The 27,372-nt window shown below is 38.8% G+C and overlaps 1 protein-coding gene across 1 annotated transcript in view; it reads right to left on the bottom strand.

Moving 5' to 3' along the window:
* FBXL17 (F-box and leucine rich repeat protein 17) overlaps positions 1-27,104 on the bottom strand; it is a 509,105-nt gene extending 482,001 nt beyond the window's left edge. Inside the window, exons 1-3 of the mRNA XM_021701497.2 lie at positions 26,045-27,104; positions 5,498-5,620; positions 2,046-2,303 (exon numbers count right to left, since the gene is read on the bottom strand). Of these exons, the coding sequence (XP_021557172.1) occupies positions 2,046-2,303; positions 5,498-5,620; positions 26,045-27,031 (1,368 nt within the window). The 5' untranslated portion in view covers positions 27,032-27,104. The remainder of the gene's footprint in view (positions 1-2,045; positions 2,304-5,497; positions 5,621-26,044) is intronic.
* Positions 27,105-27,372: the final 268 nt, after the last annotated feature.

Consider the following 27,372-nt stretch of genomic DNA (forward strand, 5'->3'; position numbering starts at 1 on the left):
TTACTACTTTTATCAGATTACCTCATATATAACTAATTTATAATTCAGAAACCATGAAAATCTGAAGCAAACATCTAATTTATCATAAATTAATGGGTTTCAAAATACCTTACATTCTAGGGAAGATTTAACATAATTAATCTCAAAGTTGTAAAGATAAGATAAATTCATGATACTTGACTGGCATATTTAAGTCTAGCTCCTTAAAGGACTTTTTATTTTCCCTTTATTTCAACCATAACTATGGATCTTATTCTTATAGGAACACCCTTAACATTCTGCTCAACTGTTACCTATTCATATTATATCATATTTAAATATACAACAGATTTAGTCCATTTCTTAATAAATACACAGACCTTTAAAAATGTTTCACTGTGAAGTATAATTTGCTGGGACATTTCTACCATAAAAAAATCGTACCATGTCAATAAAATTTATAATTTCCCCATTAAAGATTATTTTGTTCTAATACATTTAAGAACCTCATAGTACAGGGCACCTGGGTGGCTCAGTCGGTTAAGTGTCTGCCTTCGGTTCAGGTCATGTTCTCAGGGTCTTGGGATTAAGCCCCGGCATAGGGCTCCCTGCTCAGTGGGGAATCTGCTTCTCCCTCTCCCTCTGCTCCTCCCCTGCTCATGGTGTGCTCTCTCTCTCTCTCAAATAAATAAATAAAATCTTAAAAAAAAAAAAAAAAAAAGAACTTCATGCTGCTAGTGAGTAATCCTATATATAAAAGAAATGGATCAGGACAAATACTAAAACAAGTAACACTGTTACTGCACAATTTCCCTTTACAGACAGAACAGGCTCCCATATACATTTTAGCATTCTTAATATATAAATTGGACTGACACACCCAGTACTTTTTAGGACAGAATATTCTCAAATTTCATCTAATACTGAGCTTCCAATTAATTCATACGTAGTGTTTAAATTTAGGGCTCTTCAATTTATTTCTAAGTTCATTGCAGATCAGATTTAAATCTAGGCCTTTACTGATATTCTGCTTTCATTGGGAAATGTCAGAACTGCACCCCAATTCTGAATTTAAACATTAATCCTGACAAAGTTCTTGAATGAAATTATTAATTCTTTCTTCCAAAAATTTTTGCCAAAGGAACGGTAGGTAGAATGGCAAATGTGCATGGCCATGCAAATGTGCATGGCCCCTTTATTCAAGGTCTTTTAGAGTAGGTCTACTGGAGTGGAAAAGTTTAAAGATGGAAGAGATTTTGAAGAATCCAGGCTTTATATCCCAACTCCATCATTTGCTAAACATTAGGCAAGTTAACCTCTCCAAGCCTTAATTTCTTCCTTTATAAAATGAGTTTAATACCAACTATTTCAAGGGTTAAATGTTAAAATTTCAAGGGTTAAATGTTAAAATACAGTAAGTGCCTAGTACAATAGTGGGAACATAACTAAATATTCACAAATTCAGGACCTGGCACTGGAATCCACTCAATATTCACTGAATGAATAATCCACTCTGAGACAAGAAATCTTAAACGCCATTTCCAAAGCAAGTGCATCAAAGAAAAAAATACATATAACAGTATTTTCAATACAAGTATTTTTTTAAATATAGGTAATGACCACCTTTTACTTCATTTTATACTCTTTAATTTGGACTTCCATTTATGCCTTAAAACATACATTTTAAAGCACACAAGTGTATCTTCTAGTAACATAAAAGGGGAATTAAAAGTTAATTTTTACAATCTCATGCTGACCCAAACTGCACACTACTGGTACCTAAAGCAAAATTTGGTATAAAATTTAAGTAACAAAAGAATTAATAAATGGCTTGTCACAGAAGTTCAGGCACTCACTACAAAACACAACAAAGTTAACTTACCAATTATAACCATGACATTCTAGTTCACTAAAACAAACATTCATGGGTACAAAAAAAAAAAAAAAAGATGGCTTATTTTAGTCTCTGTGCATTATTTTTAATATAATAATCTTTTAAAGTGTAGCTTCAAGCAAACATTTTGAATTAATCAGAGTAAAATCATTTTACAGATGCTAAAATTTACCTGTTTGAGTCCTTCATCAGTAAGTTTGTCCTGGTTGCCTACATGAACTTTCTGAAGTAAAGGACAATGAGAGGCAACCGCAATAATAGAAGTGTCAGAAAGCTGTTTACACCTGTAGGCTGTATACCTAAGAAGTCCAGGACACTTAAATGCTAAAACACATACGCCAGTATCAGACATACTGCGACAATCAGAAATGTTGATTTCAATTATATTCTGACTTCTTGATGCAATTTTTTCCAATAATTCATCAGTGACCTATGAGAGAAAAAAAGCAATAAATTTAAACTTTTGTTACAAATAGGAAACTTACTTTCCTTTCTTTTATTAAATTTTCCCTAATAAATAATATAATACCACAATCAAAAGAAAACCTTCTTATTTAATATTAAACATAACAAGGACTGTGGTATAATATAAAATACATACTTGGTCTTTCTTGCAGTTCCTGGAACAGAGTTCCTAAAACTTGGAATTTCCTGATTAAGAGGAGTGTCTTTTCTTATTCATAACAAGCCCCTTTTGACCACACAGGAGTTTATACTAATGAAATAACTTAAGTTGAGGCTCCCCGATAGCTTCAGGATGGGGTCTGGTCACCAGAAAGACCAAACAGCATGTGATTAGAGGGTGGCAACTTTCAACCCCAAACCCTGACTTCCTAGGAGGGTAGGAGAGGTAGAGACTGGGTTATAAAAACTCTTAAACATTGAGATTTGACGAGCTTCTGGGTTGGTGAACACCTTAAAGTGCTGGGAGGGTGACATGCCCACAGACTGAACAGAAGTGCCACATCTTCTCCTCCACTTATCTTGTCCTATGCATCTTTTCCATCTGGCCAGTCTTAAGTTGTATCCTTTACAATAAACCAGTAAACGTAAGTATTTTCCTGAGTTCTGTAAGTCATTCTGGCAAATTATCAAACCTGAGGAAAGGGTCAAGGGAACTCCTGAATTAAGAGCTGGTCAGTGAGAAGTACAGGTGATGCCTGGGACTTGTGACTGACCTATGAAGTGGAGACAGGCTTACGGGACTAAGCCAATAACCTGAGAGGCTTTGCACTAACCCCAGGAGTTAGTTTCAGAATTGAACTGAATTGTTGGACACCCAGGTGTTATCAGAGAATTTGTTAGAATGAAAAAAACTCCACACATTTGGTGTCAGAAGTGCTGTCAAAAAACACCAAGCAAGAACGTATGTGTTAGTTTTCATTAGAAGCCTAAAGATCTATCCTTATTAGGAAAGTTACTTTAACTTCAAACTCACCAAAAAATCCACATAAACAAAACTGTATTGAGATTTTAAATGTTCTGTTCTCTATTTTTAGCCCAGCAAATAGTGTATCAGTCATCATGCTATATGAATTGTAACTTATTATACCTAATCAAATTAGGTGATACCTACCACAAAATATAAATTTTAATTGTTTTACTACTTATTTCAGAATACTACCTCATATAAGGAATTCATAGCTTAGAAAATATATCATTTTGTTTATCAGCACACGAAAGATTACATACAAATGTCCATATCAAATAGCTCTTATCAGAAAACTCAAAACATATTTAAATATAAGTAACCTTAAAATTCATGTGGTTAAAAACTCACATGGCCATCTGAATTTTAAACATAATTTTTAAAAAATCAACCTCTACATATTCCCTACCCAATCATGGAATGAATAAATCACAGGGATGAAAGGCACACTACTGGGAATATAGTCAATGGTGTGGCAACAGCACTGTATGGTGATGAGCTCAGCAGAACCTACAGAATTGTCTAAGCACTATGTTGTACACCTGAAACTAACGTAACATTGTGCATCAAGTAAACATTAACAAAAAAATAAAAAGAAAAAAAACAAAGTTAATATTATTCAAGTCCCTTGAGTACAAATAATGGTGAAAGAAAATGCACATGATGAAATTTAGAACAGAAAAAGGAAAGAACTGGAGTGTTCAGGAGCACTAAGAGTAAGAGCCAAGGCTGCAACTACCTTCATGCTTGTTGGAAAAAGCAAAAAAAAATGCAGACAGTTTCCTTCAAAGCGAAAATTATGACATACCTCTCCTTTTATTTTCTTTTTTTTCCATCTCCAGACCTAACTACCAGTAGGGGTGAAAAGCTATTCTTAGTCTGAGTTTAAAACAAATAGCTCAGATATCCAAGACTAATGAAGTAAAGAGCCAATGTATTATTTCACATTACTTCTTTCCACTCGACCAGCAACAACTAACTAAATACTCACCATTTTCCTAGACACAAATTTCATGGACCCAGGCAGGGAAATTACTAACTCTGTAATTATTTCAACTTCTAACCAACGAGGCAGAAAAACAAAAAGGAAACTTACATACAAATGCTCAGGAATTCGCTTATTTTGTTTAAAGTGTATGAGTTACACACACACACACACACACACACACACACACTACCAGTGGTGTGCTGAAGTTGGCTTATACAAACTTACAAGAGCCTGTAATGTATACCTCTTTCCAAATCAGTGACATCCCTGCATTCAGTGGTATCACACTGGTAGCCTGAAATTGGCCATGGTGGGAGAATTTGCACCACAGAAACTAGCAAATACTATAATACACAGCTAGTTGTTCAGCATGTGCCAGCACACCACTACCTAAAAATATCATGGAAGAATTTAGAGCAGGTTCAGTACTCCAATAAAATCCTATTCTTATTGGATAATTTTATGTATTTCCAATGCCAAGTACTAACAACTAGGTCTAAAAGAAGAATCCAACAATTCCAACAAATTGTTTGCAATAAATACTACTAACTCTACCTTTTTTCCTAATCTATGCCACCATATAAACACACTAGGAAGCCAGGCAATAGGGAGGACTGGAAAATTAAAACAAGGTATCTTAACCCATTTTGCTTCTATTTCTTCAACTATAACAACTGTATATTTATACTATTCACCTATAACAACAGTATAGGAATACTATCAATAGTGCAATAATATATTAAAAGGAATAATAATTGTATCGACTCATGACATTGTTAGAAGGATCAAATGCTTTATTATGTGTAAAGCCCACAGAACAGTATATAGCATATCAGTAGTACTATATAAACATTTGCCATCGTTTTCTATTAAACTAATATTAATGATACAACCCCCCCCAAAAAAGGCAAAAAGTTTAATAACTTTCTTTGAAGGTAATGAAAAAAGGGAGAAGATGAAGAGGACTTAGACAAAGATTAAGAAGCAACCCAAAATTACCAATCCACATTAAAAAATACCTTCTTTACCACAAGAACCTAGCTTAACATAATTCACACACAAAAAATTACTAAAGCGTGGAATTATAAATTATAATCCACTTGAACTATCTTAAAAACTGTAACATGAAAGAAGTGATTTCTGAAGAGGAATAAAGATATTTTTTGAGTAGGTCAAAGTGAGTGTTTCTTAGAATTAGATTCCATACCTGCTGACGACTACTAAGATCCAGCTGCTTCCAAAACTGGAAATCTAAACAAAGGTCACGCCAGTACTTGCAAACCAATGAGGCAGAAAGGCAACGCTCATCCAGGGATAAATTGGAAAATATCTGTAAATAAAAAAGGAACCATATAATATGTGCTAAACACTTTAAAGGCACAGGAAAAGGTTCTATTAGTTAGAAAAAATTAACTTTTTTTTTTAAGATTTTATTTATTTATTTGACAGAGAGAGACACAGAGAGAGAGGAACACAAGCAAGGGGAGTGGGAGAGGGAGAAGCAGGCTCCCCGCAGAGCAGGGAGCCCGACGCGGGGCTCGATTCCAGGACCCTGGGATCATACCTGGAGCTGAAGGCAGACGCTCAATGACTGAGCCACCCAGGAGCCCCCGAAAAAATTAACTTTTAAAACAGAAAACCATCTTGAATACAAGGGCCATTATTAGAAAAGTCATTGTTAAGGAGTACCCTAAAGAGGAAGTACAGTATGAAAGCTAAGAACATGTGCTAATATCACCTTTCATGTAAAAAGATGGAGTGGGGAAGCAGAGGGAACAGAGTTTACCAATATTTAAAAAAAAAATGATGGGAAGGAGAAACCAAAAATTAATAAAAATGCTTACCTTTAGGGGAAGGGAGAAAAGAGTAGGAAGGGAAAAATGATGAAAGTGAAACTACTTTAAAGGTATATAGGGGTGCCTGGGTGGCTCAGTCGGTTAAGCGGCTACCTTCGGCTCAGGTCATGATCCCAGAGTCCTGGGATCGAGCCCTGCATCAGGCTCCCTGCTCAGCGGGGAGCCTGCTTCTCCCTCTCCCTCTGCCTGCCTCTCTGCCTACTTGTTCTATCTCTCTGTCAAATAAATAAATAAAATATTTAAAAAAAAAAAAAAAAGGTATATAGTTTTACAGTTTTGACCTTGGAGCCTGGTGAACTTTTATATAATTTTTTAAAAGAATAATGAAAATAAATCATAAGAGACATTTTACCTCTATGGTATTTCTTCCAGAAATTCATGACCCCAATCAAATCCTGAGAAAAATATCATATATGCTAACTATGGGACATCCTACAAAATACCTGATAAGAACTCCTCAAAAAATTCAAGGTCAGAAAAACAAGGAAAGACTGAGAAACTATCAGAGATCAGAGGAGAATAAGGAGAAATGACAACTAATGCAATCCTGAATTGGAAAAACATCAACAGAAGAACTATACTGATGCTGATTTCACAGTTTTGGTAAATGTACCATGGTAATGTAAGATAATCAAAATAGGGAAAATTGAAAATAGTTGAGGAATATGTGGGAACTCTACTATCTTTGCAACTTTTCTAAGATTATTCTAAAATAAAAGGCTTATTTTTAAGAGTTTTAAAAAGTTAAAATCGCGGGTGCCTGGGTGGCTCAGTCATTAAGCATCTGCCTTCATTCGGGTCATGATTGAGATTGAGCCCCACATCGGGCTCCCTGCTCAGCGGGAAGCCTGCTTCTCCCACTCCCCCTGCTTGTGTTCCCTCTCTCGCTGTGTCTCTCTCTGTCAAATAAATGAATAAAATCCTTAAAAAAAAGTTAAAATCACAAAAAGATGGCTAGGGTAAAGGATTAGGACCAATACAGAATTTTTACAATTAAGATATGTATCAACAAATACAATGTGTGGACCATATTGAAATCCTGAACTGGACTATAAGAAGATTCTTCTGAGACAATCAGATAAAACTGAACACAAAATAGATACTAGATGATTTAAAGAAAATTAGTCTTCACTTTATAGGTTTTGATTATATAGTGGTTATATTCATACTGTAGTTATATTATGTTTTAAAAGCTATTATGCATTTTAGATACATACTTTAGTGTTTATAACTAAAATGATATCTAGAATTTGCTTTCAGATACTTTATCAAAAACAAAGTTGGTGAAAGAAACAAGAAAGGCAGAATATTGAAAACTATTAAAACTGGTTGAATGATACATGGCAGGGGGCAGGTTCATTATAGTATTTTCTACTTTGGTCTGTATATGAAAATTTCCATAATACTAAGTGAAAATTTTAACAAGCACATGTTCTCTAAAACTAAACTATCTTATGCTAAGTTTAAATCATGCCTCCACCATTTATTATCTATGTAACCTTGTGCAAATTACCTAACCTCTCTCTCTCTCTGTACCTCAATTTCCTTATCTTTATTTTTTTTAAGATTTGAGAGAGGGACAGAGAGAGAGAGAGTTAGAACAACGAGCAGGGGGAGGGGCACTGGGAGAGGGAGAAGCAGACTCCCTGCTGAGCAGAGAGCTGACACGGGCTCGATCCCAGGACCCTGAGATCATGACCTGAGCTGAAGGCTCAGCCACCCAGACCCCCCAATTTCCTTATCTTTAAAATTGGGATAATATAGTATTGACCTAACAGAGTTACTGTGAGGACCAAACAAGTATAGGTAAAGTTTTGGGAACAAGATCTGAAACAGAGTAAGTAGTATATAAATGATTCCTATCACAACTATGACCTAAAATGATAAACCTCCATGCAGCCAAAAGTTGTAGACACCTAAGCTAAAAACTCTACTGTGCTTAAATCTTGAACCTGGGGAAAATAACTGCCTCCTCTGCACAACTATCATTCCTCTTCCAAGGGTCTAGTGAGAAATAAAATATATGTTTAAGAATCACCAGCAAAGATGGAGTTAAGCCCACTAAAACTTCTCACTCCCACTCATGACAACTAAAACCTCGGGACAACATACAAAAAGCAACTAACTAAGGACTCTAAAAGGTTAGTAACAGATGGACTGGGGAGGTGAGCCAAAACTTAAAGAATGACTAATAGGGACACCTGGGTGCCTCAGTTGGTTAAGCGACTGCCTTCAGCTCAGGTCATGATCCTGGCATCCAGGGATCGAGTCCCGCATCAGGCTCCCTGCTCAGCGGGGAGTCTGCTTCTCCCTCTGACCACCCCCCATCATGCTCTCTCACTCTCCCCCCCTCAAAAAAATAATAAAAAAAACCAAAATCTTTAAAAAAAAAAAAAAAAAAAAAAGAATGACTAATAAAAGTAATGAGTTTCCTGAGGTTTTTTTCCTTTTATCTCCCATCATGGAACAGGATGGCCCCTGTGCAGAAGTATACGTAAGGTACAACTAAAACACAGAGAGAAAGCCATCTTTCTGGACAGAATGTGAAACAGAATATGAGAAGAATCCTCATTTGGGGTTTTCTTTTCTTTCCCTTTTCTCTTTCCTCTCTGCTGGCCAAGTTCCAAATACAGCCTCAGTCACAGAGCTGCAAAGTGGCAGCTATATAGGCACCTAAAAGCCTGAAAATGAAACCATTTTCCAGCCAGTAGAACTAGCAAAGAGAACTCTGTGACCAGAGTGTGAAAAGAATCCTTGCTACCTTTTTCTTAACATTTCACCATAAAAGTAGCCCCAGGGGCACCTGGGTGGCTCAGCTGGTTAAGCATCTGACTCTTGGTTTAGGCTCAGGTCATGATCTCAGAGTCATGGGATCAAGCCCACATCAGGCTACACACTCGGCGGGGAGTCTCCTTAGGATTCTGTCTCTCCCTCTCCCCTTGCCCCTCCCCCTGTAAAATAAATAAATCTTAAAAATAAAACAAAATAAATTAGCCCCAGTTATACAAAAGTGATAGCAGCAGAGGTGGCTCTAACTCTGAGAGAAACTCTATCTTTCCAGCCAGAGAACCAAGGAAAGGGGACTCTTAAGTCAAAGAGTAAAGGAAGGATCAGAAAAGAAGACCTCTAACTGTATATAAAGTGACAAAAATCCCAAGTTAACCACAAAGCTGCATGTGTACAGAAGAAACCCAAAGTTGTACAGAAGAAACCCAGTAGTATAGCAAAGTCTTTTAAAAAACTGAGCCAAAACTATAATCACAGGCCAAGGAAGGTAAGATAGAAATTTCAGTCTAAATATAACAATGCTGGGGCACCTCGGTGGCTCAGTCAGTTAAGCATCTGCCTTCAGCTCAGGTCATATTCTCAAGGTCCTGGGATTTAGCCACATGTCAGGCTCCCTGCTCAGTGGGGAGTCTGCTTGTCCCTCTTCCTCTGCCCCCCCCCCCACCATTTGTGCAGGCTCGATCTAATAAATAAAATCTTTAAAAAATGTTTAAAAATCAATAAAACAATGCTGTTCCCTGACAAACCTGATGAAAGATAAATCTAGACATTCATAAACTCAATGAACACCAGTAAGATTAACTCAAAGACTCTACACCCAGACACATTATAATCAAATTGTCAGAAGACAAAGAGAGAACCCTGGAAGCAGCAAAAAAAGCAATTCATCATGTACAAAGGATTCTCAATAAGTTTAACAACTGATTTCATGTCAGAAACTATGTAAGCCAAAAGGCAATGAGATAACATATTTAAAGTGCTGAAAGAAAGCAGTATATCTGGCAAAACTATTCTTCAAAAATGATGGAGAAATTAAAATATTTCCAGATAAACAAAAACTGAGGGAGTATGACACTAGCAGACCTAACTGTAAGAAATGCTAGAGGGAGCTCTTCAGGCTGAACTGAAAGAACATGAGCCAATAGTTTGAAACCACAGGAAGAAATAAAAAACACCAATAAAGATAGGTATTTATGTAGGTAAATATAAAATTCAGAATTAATGTATTTTGGGCTTGTACCCCTTTTATTTTCTACACGACTGAAAGGCAACTACATAAAATAATAGTTATAAATCTTTATGAAAGGGCACAAAGCACATAAAAGTCTAAGTTGTGACAATAACAACATAACTATAGGAACCAAGGTTTTATATACCACTGAAACTATACTGGTATTTGTAGTTTAAGTGTTTGACAATAAGCTTTTTTGATTGTAGTATGTCTAATATTAAGCTTTTAATTGCCATGATGCCCATTTCAAAAAAAAAAAAACATTTATCCTGAATAAACATATTGCCAGCTGTATGACACAGCTACTAAAAAAAACAACCACCACCAATTAAGGTCTCTCAGAAAACCCCAGGTTACCTAGATAACTGACTGCTTGAGTGACCCTGTTTCTCCCTTCTTATGCCCTAATTCCTGCTTTTCTGCTTTAAATTAGCCAATAGAGAGTAAACCTGCAAAACCCTAGACATTCCACCCTTGGACTCTAATAAAGGCAGAGCTCCCAGACTCTTTCTCTCTACCCTCAACCTAGCTAGATGGTGCTTGATGTGCTACATATGTCATAATAAGAAGCAGAAGACCTGTCCCAGCTATACATAGGGGCCCTGGTAGCAGAAATATCTGTGTAGCTTGCCATAAGTAATGTGTGCCTAGGAAAACACTACAGGCATTTCTGACAGGGGGTACTACCATCAATAGGCTCAAGATCAACAGAGCAGTATTAACTCAAACTAGACTGTTAAATTATGATGTTAATTATAATCCCACAGCAAATATTAACAAAGTAACTAAATATACACACACACGAAGAAAAGAGAAGGGAATCAAAATAGTACACTACAAATATCTAATACAAAGAGCAGCAATGGAGGAATTCAACAAAAAGTGTAAGACAGAAAAAACAAATAAGAAAATGGCAGAAGTCTTTCCTTATCACTAATTACATCAAATATAAAAACATTAAACTCTCCAATTTAGAAACAGAGAATGAAGGAATGGAACAAAAAGATGATCAAATTACATAGTGTCTATAAGAGACTCACTTTAGATCCAAGGACACACATGGGTTAAAAGTAAAAGGATGGAAAAATGTATTCTATTCAAATAGTAACCAAAAAAGAACTGTAGTGTCCACACTAATGTCAGACAAAATAGACTTTAAAACAAAAACTGTTACAAGAGACCAAAAAATTGCAGAATGATAAAAGGGTAAATCCCCTAAAAGAGATAAAAGAATTATATATGTACATATAGCAACAGAGGTCCAAAACAGATGAATCGAAAACTGACAGAACTGAAAGGAAAAATAAACAGTTCTACAATACTTAGAGACTCAACACTCCATTTCAATAATGGATAAAACAACCAGACAGAAGATAAATGAGGAAATTGAAAATCTGAACACTTAAACCAACTAGGCCTAACAGATATTTTATACAACACTCCACTAAACAACAACAGAATATACATTCTTCTCAAGTGAACATGGATAAACTGTATGTTAGCCACAAATCAAGTCTCATAAATGTTATAAGATTGAAATTATACAAAATATCTTCTCTGACCACAGTGGAATGAAATTAGAAATCAGTAACAAAAGGAAATCTGGAAATGTGTGGAAATTAAACAACACACTTGAAAACAGTAAGAAAAACTCAGAGGGAAAAATAAAAAATATTTTAAGATAAATGAAAACAAAAACACAATATCCCAAAATTTATGGAATATAGCTGTAAATAACTGTATTAAAAAGAATGAAGATCTCAAACCAATAACCTAACCTTCCACCTTACAGAAAAAAGAAGAGGAAACTACATACAGGCCAAGCAGAAGGAAGAAATTAAAAATCAGAGCAAATAAAAAATATAGACTAGAAAAATAATAGAAACAATGAAAACAGAAGCTGGAAAATCCTTGGAAAGTTCAACAAAACTGACAAACCTTTACCAGACTAAAAAGAGAGAACACTCAAGTTACTAAAACCATGAATGAAAATACAGATACCACTGCCAACCTTACAGAAATAGAAAAAATTATAGAATACTATGCCAACTAAATAACCTAGATGAAATGGACAAATTCCGGGGCACCTGGGTGGCTCAGTCGTTAAGTGTCTGCCTTCGGCTCAGGTCATGATCCCGGAGTCCTGGGATCGAGCCCCACATCGGGCTCCCTGCTCAGCAGGAAGCCTGCTTCTCCCTCTCCCACTCCCCCTGCTTGTGTTCCTTCTCTCACTGTGTCTCTCTCTATCAAATAAATAAAATCTTTAAAAGAAAAAAAAAAAAGGAATGGACAAATTCCTAGAAGCATACAAAGTACAAAAGAACTGACTCAAGAAGAAATAGAAAATCTGAATAGAACTATAAGTAAAAAGATTAAATCAGTAATCAAAAAACCTCCAACAAAGAAAAGCCAAGGAACAGAGGAAATAATTAGTGATACATTTGAAGAACTAAGACTAATCCTTAAATTATTCCAAACTGGAGGATGAGGTAACACTTCCTAACTCATTCTATGAGGTCAGGTTTACCCTGATACCAAGCCAAACAAAGGCATCACAAGAAAACTACAGACCGGGTGCCTGGGTGGCTCAGTTGGTTAAGCGACTGCCTTCGGCTCAGGTCATGATCCTGGAGTCCCGGGATCGAGTCCCGCATCGGGCTCCCTGCTCAGCAGGGAGTCTGCTTCTCCCTCTGACCCTCCCCCCTCTCATGTGCTCTCTCTCATTCTCTCTGTCTCAAATAAATAAATAAAATCTTTTAAAAAAAAAGAAAACTACAGACCAATGTCCCTTATGAATACAGATGCAAAAACCTTCAACAAAATATTAGCAAACTGAATCCAGTACATATTAAAAGGATTATATACCATGGCCAGGTAGGATTTACCCCAGGAATGCAAAAGTGGCCCAAATGTAGAAAGAAACCCATTTAACACACCATATTAATAAAATGAAGGAGATTTTTTGATATCAAATTTTTATTTTATTACCTATGAATTCCACTCTCTCTCCAGTAGATCAAGAAGACAGATGCAATTGCATTTTTGATGGTTTTCATTCCTTCTGGAATATACAAGTTTCCATCTGTTTCATTGCTTTTCAACCTAACGTACATTTTTTAGCACTTCCTGTACCTCAAATGAGTGGATGAACATTTTCTTAGGTTTTGTTCATGACATATTATCTTTGTTTCTTTGTTTCTTTATTTCTTAACACAACTGTTGATTGTATAAAGAATTCTGGGTTGACAGTTTTGGTTTTTTGTGCTTTTTTTTCCCCACTCATCACTGTAAAAATGTTCATTCAATATTCTCTAAAATCCATTATTTTTGAAGCCATGAATCCTTTCAAATATTGTTCCATTTATATACAGCACTATCCTCCTCTCACTGCTTTTAGATGTTATAAAAGTTTTTTTTTTTTAATGACCATCTCAATAGATGCAGAAAAACCACTCCACAAAATCCAATACCCCTTCTTGATAAAAATACTCAGAAAACTAGAAATAAAAAGAATCTTCCTTAACTTGATAGATGACACATCTATTAAAAACACAAAGCTAACATTATACTTGATGGTGAAAGACGGAACATTTTTCCCCTGAGATGAGGAACAAGACAAGGATGTCTGCTCTCTCCAGTGTACTGGAGATTCCAACCTGGGCAACTATTCAAGAAAAAGAAATGAAAGGCATCCAGGAAAGGAAGAATTAAAATTACAGATATCATGATCTTATATATAAAAAATCCTAAAGAACACAAAAAAAATTTTAGAGCTAATATGTAAATTCCCACACATTAACAATGAATAATTCAAAATGAAATTAAGAAAGCATTTCCATTTATAACACCAAAAATGAAATACTCTTTCTATAGATTCCATTTCTTTGTATTGAGATTCACCATTTGTTGAGAGTCAGTGTCATCATATTTTTTCCTATAATTTAAATGTTTCCTTCTATTTTTTAACATGTTTACAGTTTTAAGTCTAATATCTGAGCCCACTCAGAGTCATTTTCTATTAACTACTTTTTTTTCTCTCAGTATAGGTCACATTTTTCTGTCTCTTGACATGTCTCATAGCTTTTTCTTAAAAACTAGACATTTTAGAAACACCTGGGTGGCTCAGTCAGTTAAGTGTCTGCCTTTGGCCCAGGACATGATCTTGGAATCCTGGGATCGATCCCCACGTCAGGCTCCCTGCTCAATGGGGAATCTGCTTCTCCCTCTCGCTCATATTCTCTCTTAAATAAATAAATAAAATCTTAAAAAAAAAAAAAAAAAAAAAACCTAGACATTTTAGGGGCTCCCGGGTGGCTCAATCAGTTAAGCATCTGACTCTTGATTTCAGCTGAGGTCTTGATATCAGGGTCATGAACTCAAGCCCCAGGTAGGCTCACAACCCTGAGATCAAGTCATACGCTCTACCACCTGAGCCAGCCAGCCACCCCTGGAATTTTTTTGACATATAATTTCCCTGGCCTTAAACTATGGGATCTATGTCCCCTGAAGTATTGATGTCTCTGCTCAGGTTTTAATACTTACATATTTTTTTACTCTGGCTTCCTAAAGAGGTTACCCTATGTCTGCATAGCTTAGTTTTCAGCTAGTTATCTGGGCAAAGGTATACTCACACATCTCAAACCTGCTCTTCAATCTGTGCATGGGATGGGAAGAGCACATTCAAGGCTTAGCCATTTCTCAAGTCTGCCTTGACCCTTGCCTTCTGCTAGAAACTTCAGGTCTCCCCTGTATATGTGCACGGTTTCACAGTAAACAAGGGACATGTGGAGAGCTTATCCCTTTATGGTTTTCTCATTTCCAAGGTCTGCCTGTTAAATCCCCTGACCCATCCCAATTGGCATCAAAACCTAAGACTTGCAAATATGTGGGTTTTCACTATTTGTTTCCTGTCAAGTTTATCACTTTAAGTTGACAAATACAGGTTTTAACTTGTTGCCACAAACTGACTTAGCCTCTGGCAGCAAGGCTGCTGGTTTCCCAAACTCTGGTTCTTGCCATAGGAATTGGGGAAAGCAAGAATGCTGTAGACATCAACTGTTCTTAAAAGCGTTAGCAATTTTCCTAAGAATAAATGATTCTCAATTTTTTTCTGCCTTTGGTCAATTTCCGAAGCCCAAATAGTTGTAGGCAATTTTGCCTAGTTTTACTTTATTTTTGTGGAGAGGATTCACCAAACTCTTCCTGCAACTATAGCTGGAAGTCCCTCTTTTGTGGTTATTTTTATGCTCATCCTCCTCATTTTATAAGATGAAAAAGTAAAGATTCAGGGAATGTAGATCATTTGTTTAAGATTAAAGAACTCCATGGTTTTCAATAGCCCAACTGTGGAAAGAGCCAAGATGTCCATCGACAGATGAATGGATAGAGAAGATGTGGTATGGGGCGCCTGGGTGGCTCAGTCGTTAAGCGTCTGCCTTCGGCTCAGGTCGTGATCCCAGGGTCCTGGGATCGAGCCCCGCATAGGGCTCCCTGCTCGGCGGGAAGCCTGCTTCTCCCTCTCCCACTCACCCTGCTTGTGTTCCCTCTCTCGCTGTCTCTCTCTGTCAAATAAATAAATAAAATCTTAAAAAAAAAAAAAGATGTGGTATATATATACAATGGAATATTATGCAGCCATCAAAAGGAATGAGATCTTGCCATTTGCAATGACGTGGATGGAACTGGAGGATATTATGTTGAGTGAGATAAGTCAAACAGAGAAAGACATGTATCATATGACCTCACTGATATAAGGAATTCTTAATCGCAGGAAACAAACTGAGGGTTGCTGGAGTGGGGGGTGGAGTGGGAGGGATGGGGTGACTGGGTGATGGACACTGGGGAGGGTATGTGCTCTGGTAAGCGCTGTGAATTGTGCAAGACTGTTGAATCTCAGATCTGTACCTCTGAAACAAATAATGCAATATATGTTAAGAAAGAAAAAAAAAAGAAGAAGAAGAAGAAGAATGTAGCAGGAGGGGAAGAATGAAGGGGGGGAAATAGGAGGGGGAGATGAACCATGAGAGACGATGGACTCTGAAAAACAAACTGAGGGTTCTAGAGGGGAGGGGGGTGGGAGGATGGGTTAGCCTGGTGATGGGTATTAAAGAGGGCACGTTCTGCATGGAGCACTGGGTGTTATGCACAAACAATGAATCATGGAACACTACATCTAAAACTTATGATGTAATGTATGGGGATTAACATAAGAATAAAAAAAAGACTAGATTAAAACATAATGATATGCTTTCTTAAAAAAAAAAAAAAAAAAAGAACTCCGTGGTTTTAAAGGGGTAATCTGTCCCTTAACAAACAGAAGATATGTAGACCATGGTCACTGGAACCAAGAAGCACCTTGTTTAAAATAGATCTGACTTTGGATTGTACTTTCTTTGAACATTAGTTTTCTATTTTGTTAAAGTGAGATGATTGTTATAATCTACAGATAACTGACTAAATCTAGGTGGATCTCTATGAGTTTTAGTTATCCAGATGAAAGGAAATCTAATAAGTGGGTGAAGGGTAGATAAAACTGGTACCAGAAAAGATGGATAAAAATAAAAAGGCAAAATATTAAGCTTATATTCCAATGCATATATAATAGATCTTTGCATATTGTTTGTGGTAGGCAACCTGCACAATGGCCCCAAATGAACTCACCTCCTGATATTTATTTACACTTGTATAATCCTCTCCTTGAGTGCAAGCTGGATTTAACGACTGACTCACTTCTAATGAACAGAGTATGGCAAAACTAATAGGATGTTACTTCTGGGATTAGGTTAAAAAAAAAAAAATGGCTTCCAATTTTGGGTGTTCTTGGATCTGTTGCTCTGGGAGGATGAGCTGTCATGCTGCTATTAACCCTATGGAGAAGCCACAGGGCATGGCAAGGAACTTAAGCACAGAGCCAACAGCCAATGAGGACCTGAGGCCTGCCAACAATTTCACAAGGAAGTCTCGACAGGAATTCTTGAGCCCCAGTTGAGTAGCTCCAGGCAACACCTTGAATACAGCCTCATAAGAGACCTGGGATCAAATGGGACCAAGTCTCAAAGGGATTATTACCCCACAGAAAATATGAAATAATAAAATGTGGTTTTAAACTAAGTGTTGGCATAATTTGTCACATAAAGATACCTAACACAATATTTAAATATCCCTGCTTTTCTTTCTGTCATTAAAATGCCCTCTCTCTCAAATCTTAACTCCTGAGAAAGTAACTACTACTCCTCCAAACTATCTTAACTCATTTAACCAACTTTTGTGCACATGTACCTGGGTTTCTGTGAGAGACACTACAACTTGAGATGTGTTCACTGGCTTTAAGATTATATAGTCAAAGGCATTTCCAAATTAACTTTGGATAATTTGAGAGATTCAAGAGAAAGAGTATTTCAAAGATTGAAGAAAGAGAATGTTGGTCTGTCAAGGACTGACCTGTACAACATTTTTGTTGAATAAAGAAAACTACAAAGGGGAAGAAGGACACTGAAAAAAACTGGGATGTCACTTGCATCAAGCCAGGAAATTGCTTACTTTAACACAGGCCTGTTAGCAATAGCTTGAACATGACAGAAATTCAAACTAAGTAGGTGTAGGTATTCTACGGATGTGGAAGATCCAAGGATCTATCATTTTGTACCTTGTTGCTCTGCCATCACTGCCTTCAGCTACAGAGTAGAGGATGGCTTACTCTCATAATCCAGGTGGTCTAGCCCTGAAAAGGGGAAGAGGAAGCAAAGGGCAAGCAGCTGCTTTTATGGTATGACTAAAAAGTTGTACACATTACTTCCACTCATATTCTGTTACCTAATATTTAGTCACAGAGCTACACCTATCTACAAGAAAGGCTGAAAACCAGCCTCTAATTAGGTGATCATGTGCCAAGCTAGAACATGGTAAATTCCGTTACTAAAAAGAGTATGAGGGGAATGGATACCGGGAAACAGCAGTGACTTCTAGTCAGGACCTGGGTTGAAAACAAACGTAATATTCTTTATCTTTAGAGGCAGACCTGGAAAACACAACTAAAATATGAAATACCAGAAAAGGTACATATTATATTACAGATATAATCTGAAATACTCACTACCAGCAACATCCAAATATTCCTGAGCCTTGAAAGATTCTATTTTTGAGCAAGGCATTAGTGTAAAATTTCAGAAGAGAATTCAGACTGAAAAAACTTCCAGAAAATGCATTGTTGTTTAACACTTGATCATACTTATTCCACAGAACCTTGGAGTACTTGAAAATCAACAAGGCCAATACCTACATTTGGCCATCTAATTTTTGTTAAGGAGATCTTATCTGCTATCAAATATTATTGTAAAAGTTTATGAGTAAGCAGATGGCATGCAAGTTATAGAAATAATACTTGAAAAGAAGTAAATTTGTGGTTATTTTATATTGAGTCCTGTTGTGTCAGGGACTATGCTAGGTGTCATGAGAGATACAGAGGTCTTCAAGATAAAACACAATATTCTTGGGGCACCTGGGTGGCTCAGTTGGTTAAGCGTCTGCCTTCAGCTCAGGTCATGATCCCAGGATCCTGGGATCAAGCCCTGTGTCAGGCTCCCTGCTCATCAGGGAGCCTGCTTCTTCCTCTTCCTCTGCTCCCCCTGCTTGTGCTCTCTGTGTCAAATAAATAAAATCTTAAAAGAAAAAAAAACCCAGAATATTCTTGACTACATACTGTATGACGCCATTTATATGAAATTTCTAGAAAAGGCAAAACTATAGAGGCAGAAAGCAAATCAGTGGTTGCCTGGGGCTAGGGGTGTGAGCAGAAATTGACTTCAAAGAGGCACGAGAAAACTATTTGAGGTGTTCTAAAACTGTATTATAATGATGGTCGTACAACACTAAACACTTATTAGAACTCAAACTGTAGGGGTGCCTAGGTGGCTCAGCTGGTTAAGCATCTGCCTTTGGCTCAAGTCATGAACCCAGCATCTTGGGACTGAGCCCCACGTTGGGCTCCCCGCTCAACAGGGAGTCTGCTTCTCCCTCTGACCCTCCCCCTGCTCATGCGCTCTCTCTCTCTCTCAAATAAATAAAATCTTAAAAAAAAAAAAAACTAAAACTGTATACTTAAAATGAGTAAATTAAATATCAATATAGCTGTTTTTTAAAAACATCCATAAGCTCTGTCTTTCTATCATTTTCCTTCCCAGAATCTTTAAATTCCTATTTGAGAAAACATATACGCACATACACAAACATCACACGTTATAATAAATAATTAAGCAGATAATATCCTTAAGATTCATATAAATTCCCTCTTTGCAATCTTCTCAGAATTAACTATTTCAACCAAGGCAAAACTAAGATCAACTTTTCTGCCCTTTTCAATTTTTTTTCCATGTATATCATACCTTGCTTCTTAAATATTCTACTTATATTACCTACCAAAAGCTTGAAAATAACATTTACTAAATAGTGTCTTGAATAAAGCACCGTTTAGAAAAAGAGGCACAAAACATATTTCTGGTACTTTTCTAACCACACAGCCACAGGGAAGTCACAGACTCTAAAACTACTTCCTAATCTATAATTTAAAATAATTTCTTGCAATTTAATTATTAAAATTTAAGGCACAGCAAACATAAAATCCAAACTATTATACAGAGTGCTACTCTACTGTAGAGTCAGGTATTTTGAAATTTACACAAGAATAAGTTTTACTCTAAAGCCAGTCACAAAATTGAACAAAGCACAAAACTTTTTTTTTTAAGTATTTTGGGAGGAGATACTATGAAACGATGTGTCCTTCTGACATATATCCATTATTCTTTTAGCACTTCCTTATGCTCTAGGACAAAATATTCTAGGCTTATCTTGTACTTTCCTGGTACGAGCTCTGTAATCAGCCATTTCTCCAACAACACTGATTCATTTCAGCAGAGAATGATTTTTAGAAGCTAAGATCTGGATGCTAAGTGCACACATTGTTATTGGGCATTGCTTCTCTAAGGCCCTCTCAAGTGGACAGAGCCAGGGAATATATATATATATGTAGGTAACCAATCACCCATCACTACTCTCTTAGCACACCACTTGGCTCCAAACTTGGGCAAGACTCTTGACAAACATAAAATGATATTCAGTCAAAATTAAGCAACTTTTTAGGAAACTATTATGCTAATATTAAATACTTTCATATATGCCCTCACTTATCTTTTCGTATTTGCTATCATTTATACAAGTTGGTATCCCAAAGCTGGCCAAAAAAAAAAAAAAAAAAAGGCTCAGGGTTATCCCCTTGACAGCTACTCATTACAAGGTACCAAAATTTTTAGACCTCTCAAGAAAAAAACAAATCTCACCTTTTGTGGCCTAAGTTAATCAAGATTACTTGGCATTCTTCAACAAAGAAAAACCCTGAACCTGACTAACTAACAACATTCCATTTCAGAGCTGAGTAAACTCATCCTAGAACTACAGAGATATACCTTCTAGAGGTTATCTGGTACTGGAGTCCTTAAGTCAAGCATTCATGAAATGCTACATAAAACTTAGTTCCTCTTACCTACTAGTAATCTACATTCAAAGCTTTAAAAAGCAGTATTACTTTTTTCTTTGACTCCCATTTCCATTGCTTTCAACCTTATTTTCATATTTTAAAAAAACAAAGATGGGCGCCTGGGTGGCTCAGTTGGTTAAGCGACTGCCTTCGGCTCAGGTCATTATCCTGGAGTCTCTGGATCGAGTCCCGCATCGGGCTCCCTGCTCGGCAGGGAGTCTGCTTCTCCCTCTGACCCTCCCCTCTCTCATGTGCTCTCTCTCATTCTCTCTCTCAAATAAATAAATAAATCTTTTTAAAAAAAAAATAAAAAAATAAAAAATAAAAAAAACAAAGAGATCAAGAAAATAAGCCTTCCCCCAAAGTACACTTCTCCTACAAAATTCTTTCTTGATAACTAAAGGAACCTGTTGGCAATAAAGCTGTAAAAATCAAGATTTAATACCTACTAACACATTATCAGGGGTGCACGCATGGTGCAGCAGTTTTCTAATTGTGGTGATAGATTCTGGACCTCTCATCTCGTTTCCTCTGGAAAGAAAGAGGTCTGCTGACAGAGAGCAAGATATCTCAACATAAAGCACACAAAGTCTCTAAATATTAAATACAGATCTCAAATACCAGTTACTCAAATAGTAACACTTAAAGAAAAGTATTCCACTGCTATCATTTGGTAAAATTGTTGCATAGTGGCTCCACAATATAAAAATCTAATTGTGATATCACATGGCAGTTTGCTTTAAGTTATAAAGGCAACAGGTACCAAAGACTGAAGCTACCTTAGTTGATCCAAAGCAGTCCATCAAACAAAGATCAACTATAACAGGCTTGAGTCCTTAAGAAAATGCTATTCCCATAGATGACCTTTGAAGAGCCATTCCCTACTTCTCAGATTTCTTATATTTAAAGACCACATTTCAACCCTACAGACCCAATTATAAAATTAGCCTCTGACTCATAATAGTTTAGAAGTTGTCTGGTGTAAGCTCCTCCCTGCCACCCCCAATTCAGGAAAATCTCTTTCATAAAATCTCTGAGAGAAGATTACTGAGACCCTCTTTCATAATATATTGAAAAGATATCTAGGCCTGCAAATATTGAGAGGGGTTCTAGACCAAGGTCTGCCTTTCACTATCTAAAATGTCTTGGGGTAAGCCATTCACTTCTCCAGGCCTGTTTTTTCATGTAAAAGAAGTGGGGAGTACCCAGATCTCAAAGGTCTCTTCCTGTTCTGAAGTTAAATTATGATCTCCAGTGAAGCTCACTATTTCAAGAAAGAATTCATTGTTTTTACACAGTTCTTATTGTTAGAATGGATTTTCTAAATTTCCAAATGTACACATTCTTCAACCCTAAAATTCCACTTTCTTGAAATCTACACTAAAAAAATGACTATATGTGCACAGAAAACATCTATTAGCATTGTTGGTAGTAGCAGTAAGTTTGAACCATTCAATAACAGAAAAATACAGTATGGTATAAAACTATGGAATACTATGCAGCAGTTAAAAAGAATGAAGGAAGGGGCACCTGGCTGGCTAAGTCAGTAGAGCACGCAGCTGTTGATCTCAGGGTTGTGAGTTCAAGCCCCAGGCTGGGTGTAGAGATTACTTAAATAAATAAACTTTACCAAAAAAAAAAAAGAATGAAGGAAACCATATACACTACTTACTAATAAGAAAGGACTTCCAAACCATACTACTAACAAAAAATTCACAACATGTACATTTTGGTGCCATTTATGAAAAAAAGCTGTGAAGGTTTACACAGGTCTTTCTACAGTGAGAGAAATTTTCTGGATCTGCACAGTCCAGTATGGTAGCAGCCAGTCACACATGACTACTAATCTCTGAAATGTGGCTATTGTGACTGAGAAACCGAATTTTAAATTTAATTTTAACTACTTTAAGCCACTGTACTCTACAGAGCTGTTCTAGAAGAATAATCTAAACTTTTAACAGTGGTTAGTTACCTCTGGAGAGGAAACTAGATGAGAAGGTAAGGGTGAATCTAGGCAAACTTTTGCCCTACCTGCATTATTTTAATGTTTTAAGGCAAGTTACATAAATATAAAATTTAAAAGGAAAATCTTTTTGATATTGAACCAAAAATCTGCCCTATGAACTGCCATAAAAAGAATTTAGGTAGGATTTTTGTTTTTGTTTTTGTTTTGGGGTTTTGTTTTTGTTTTGTTTTGTTTGCTTTTTGCCTGGGAAAAAAAGTTACCTGGAAAAAGTTGGTAGTTTTCCTTAAAAACAACCTTTAAATCCCATTTCCTTACATTTCTCTTCCAAATTCTCCCTCCTCCACACCCTCCCCCCTTTTTACAACTACAGTAACTTCTGGTACAAAAGATACAGCAATACAGTCATAAAGGCTACTGACCCATTATTAGGGACAAAGGGCATGCTTTCTAAGAATTTTTCCAATAGAGATGATGGATTTTTACCTCTCTATGCAACAATTCTTCTTGTACTATAAAAAACATCCTCTGGGCTCCTGGATGGCGCAGTTGGTTAAGCGACTGCCTTCGGCTCAGGTCATGATCCTGGAGTCCCGGGATCGAGTCCCGCATCGGGCTCCCTGCTCGGCAGGGAGCCTGCTTCTCCCTCTGACCCTCCCCCCCCATGTGCTCTCTGTCTCTCTCATTCTCTCTGTCTCAAATAAATAAATAAAATCTTTAAAAAAAAAACATCCTCATAGGGTGCCTGGGTGGCACAGTCAGTTAAACATCTGCCTTTGGCTTAGGTCATGATCTCAGGGTCCTGGGATGGAGTCCCGCATTGGGCTCCCTGCTCAGTGGGAAGACTGCTTCTCCCACTTCCTCTGCCCCTCCCCCTGCTCATCCCCTCTCTCTCTCTAATAAAATCCTTTAAAAATAAATAAAATTTAAAAATAAAAACATCATCATAGCTCCCAGTCTTCTCTTCTACAAGCCAAACACCTCCGATTCTCACCAAAAATTGAGCCAGAACCCATTCACCATCATGTGGCTTTTATTGTGGCTCAAAAAACATTTCAGGCAGGATATAAACATTTCTAAGAGGCTTCTCTTAGTGGCATGGCATATTCACCCAGAATATCAGCCCGGACTCCCTAAGCACCTAGCCATTCATCTGTTCATAAATATTTACTCAGAGCTACTAAATACTAGCCACTGCACTTAGGGGAGGGGATAGAAAAATGAATAAAATCTATGTTGACAGAGCCTCTACCATCAAAAGCCCTATTCCTAAAAGTTGGAATGGATTGGTAAACACTGAAAAACCTCAATTTCTATTCATTCCAATAGTCTAACTCATTTCATGCTGAATACCACCATGACTATAAGACACAATCTTTATTCAAGTTTCTAATACAAGGAAATCTACCTAACGTGTCTAAATACTCCAGCAAGGGGTGCCTGAGTGGCTCCGTCATTAAGTGTCTGCCTTTGGCTCAGGTCATGATCCCAGGGTCCCAGGATCGAGCCCCGCATTGGGTCCCTGCTCTGTGGGAAGCCTGCTTCTCCCTCTCCCACTCCCCCTGCTTGTGTTCCCTCTCTCGCTTTCTGTCAAATAAATAAATAAAATCTTTTTAAAAAAAAGAATACTTCCCTTTTAAATAAATAAATAAATACTCCAACACAACAGAGCAAATCTGATGAGTAAAATCCTCAAATGTCCTTCAGACCAAGTTTTCAACAGTCCACAGCAAAATTTGAAAAACATTTTTAGCAGATAATCTATGCTAGCAAAATTTATTCTATTGAAATTTTCTTTATTAGGAGATCATGGGTTTTTTTGGGTTTTTTTGTTTGTTTGTTTGTTTGTTTGGCACTAAAATGTTCTCTACCTCCTGATATGATGATTTGGGTGGAAAGGAGAAAGAACCTGGGTTTTGTTTTGGTTTTTACACAGTCGTACTTGCCAAATAACAAAACAGCAATCAAACTTCTATACCAAATATTTGTTGATATTTGTCATTTGCTGAGATAGAGGACTCAAGAAAGTTCCCTCTGGCCTAAAAAGCACACCCTGAACACAGAGGAGGAAATTACTCCTCCAGAAAGTACACCTCGATAAGAGTTAAATCATTACACTTTGACTCAAGGAAAAGTTGTGCTTTCCCATTCTTTTGCTATATTATTTACAAGAACATTGATATCACAGTAAAACAGATCTAAACACACAGGATTATAAATGTGCAAAAACTCTAATCAAAAAAGTGTATTTGTGAGAGTAACAATTGTAACTGATAACAGTTCCATCAGTAACAATAAAAGTAGCCAAATTCTTATCTAGGTTATTTTTGACTGATATTAAATATCTCCTACACTGAAAAAGAAGGTTTATATTTATTAAGTTCCAGGAAGGGGGGGGGCATGAGGAAAAAATAACTTGCTAGTAATAATAACACTAACTTTGTCACTTATTTAAATTTCTCACTAGCATTAACAAAATTGCAAATTTTACTTAGTTGAAAGTGAGACAAAGCTCCCATAGGACACCCTCGTCTCCTCCTCACCCATATTCCCCCCAAAAAATACATTTGTCTCTACCTTCTGACAAACTGTATGTAAGAATTAAAATGTAGAAAGGCAACAAAGCATAACATAAACCAAACGGTTTTCAACTCCAGCAGGCCTAAATTCCCCAAATCACCCCTTTGTGTGTGTGACCTTGGACAAGTCATTCAACCTCTTCAAGCCTCACTAGATTCTAAACTCCACAGAGCACAGACCACTTCTGCCTGAGTTACTACTGTAGGCACACAGCATTGAAATATCAGTGTCTTCTTGTATAAAGTGGGGTTATTAATACCTATCTCACAGCGTTAACTGGGTGATTGAGATATTATGTATATAAAGCTCAGGCACAGTGCCGGATCATAATAAATGTTCAATTAAAGGTCACAGTTACTGACATCAACTAGCAGCTATCAAACCGGTAAGTACTGTTTGATAGTACTAATACTACTAATACTAATATACAAAATCTTTAGCAGTAAATGTAAATTTACAAACACTAATATACAAAATCTTTAGCAGTAAATGTAAATTGCTCAATTGATAAAAATATTTCCCAGAAAATCTACGAATAGTTTCTAAACCACTGGGAATCTAGTAACAGATGAATCCTGAATTGTGGTGACAAACCCAAGCTATTAAAAGACATTGACCAAACTCCCAAGTTTTTCTACTTCAAAAAAACAGGCCATAAGCATCTTCCCCATTGGCTTCTCCCCTTCGGACTTCTCTGGCTATGAGGGAACCCCCTCCTCCGCGCTTAGGGGGAGGAGAGAGAAAACCTCCGAGGTGGGGGCCGGGGTTGGGGGAAAGCACGCATCCGTGCGCCACTCGCCCAGACCCACCTTGAGCAGGATGGATGGCGGCAACTGGTTGATGTCTGGGGTTTCAGGGGGTGGATCCCTGTGACAGTCGCAGGGATTTTCGGGGGGCTCCTGACAGTCCGTGTCGCCGCATTCATGCTGCTGCTGGGCGGGCGAGGGGGCGGTGCCCCCCGCTCGGACCGCGTCCCCGCCGGCCTCTGTGGGGGCACCTTCGGAAGTGGGAGAGGAGGGCGGGGGGCAGAGCGGCTGCGGTGGCTGCTCGGAGCTCTGGCAGCAGCCGGCGTCGGGGGGCCGCGGCGGCGAGGCGCCTCCCCCTGCAGGCCCTCCGCCGCCGCCGCCGCCGCCGCCGCCGCATCCCCCGCCGCCGCAGCGGGGCTGCTTACAGGGGGTGCAGGCGGGGACCCCGGCCCCCTTCCGCTTACACACCATTTCTGGGGGCGTAGGGGGCTCGGCGGGCGGCGGCGGCCCCCGGAAGAGTTGCACGGCAGCGGGCGGCCCCAGGAAGCGCACGGGCCCCACGCTGGCCAAGAAGAGGCTCCGGCCCTGCTGGTCCCAGGCGGCGGCCGCAGCCAGCCCCAGCTCTTTGCAGCAGGAGGCGGGCGACGAGGCCGAGGCAGCGGCAGCTGCGGCGGCGGCGGCCGAGGATAGCAGGAAGCGGCGGGCGGCGGCAGCACAGTCCTCGGCAGCCAGGGCCGCGTAGCGCCGCGCCAGGTGCTGCGAGGAGGCGGCCGCGGCGTAGGCCCCGTCCCGCGGCGGCGGCGAGAGCGGCGGCTCCTCCTCTGGGCCGGCGGGGGCGGGCGCGCCGGGGCTGTGCACGATGAAGCAGAGCATGCAGGGCCCGCGGAAGAAGCAGTCCCGGCTCCGGGGCGCCGCCGGCTGGGGGGGCGCCTTGGCCGGGGTCCGGCGGGGCAGCCTGAGGAGAGGGCGGCGGCGGCGGCACCAGCTGCAACAGCGAGGCCTCTTCTGGCTCGGGCGGTTACGCGGCTCCTTCGAGAGAAGGTGGCCCATATAGAAGGCCCCGAGGAGGGGGACCGGGACGGGGAAGTAGGGAGGCCCGGAGAAGCGAGCTCCGGCAGCGGGATAGGCCGCTCGCTGCCTCGGCTTCGGGCCCGCGGCGGGGTCGCCCGCCCTGCGCACACACACGCACACACGGGCACACACGCGACGGTGGGGGGTGGGCGTCAGCTGCGGGCCGCCCGGGCGCCCGACGAGGGCTACATGCTTTGCCCCGGGAAGCCGGGAGAACGATGGGCGCGAGCTTTGGGGACGCGACGGAGGGAGCGAGCCTGCCGGCTACGCGACCAGTCCAAGCCTGCCCCGCCGGCTCAGTCAGTCAGTGCGGCGGCGGG

The sequence above is a fragment of the Neomonachus schauinslandi genome, chromosome 7 (genome assembly GCF_002201575.2).
Source record: "Neomonachus schauinslandi chromosome 7, ASM220157v2, whole genome shotgun sequence".
Taxonomy (NCBI): domain Eukaryota; kingdom Metazoa; phylum Chordata; class Mammalia; order Carnivora; family Phocidae; genus Neomonachus; species Neomonachus schauinslandi.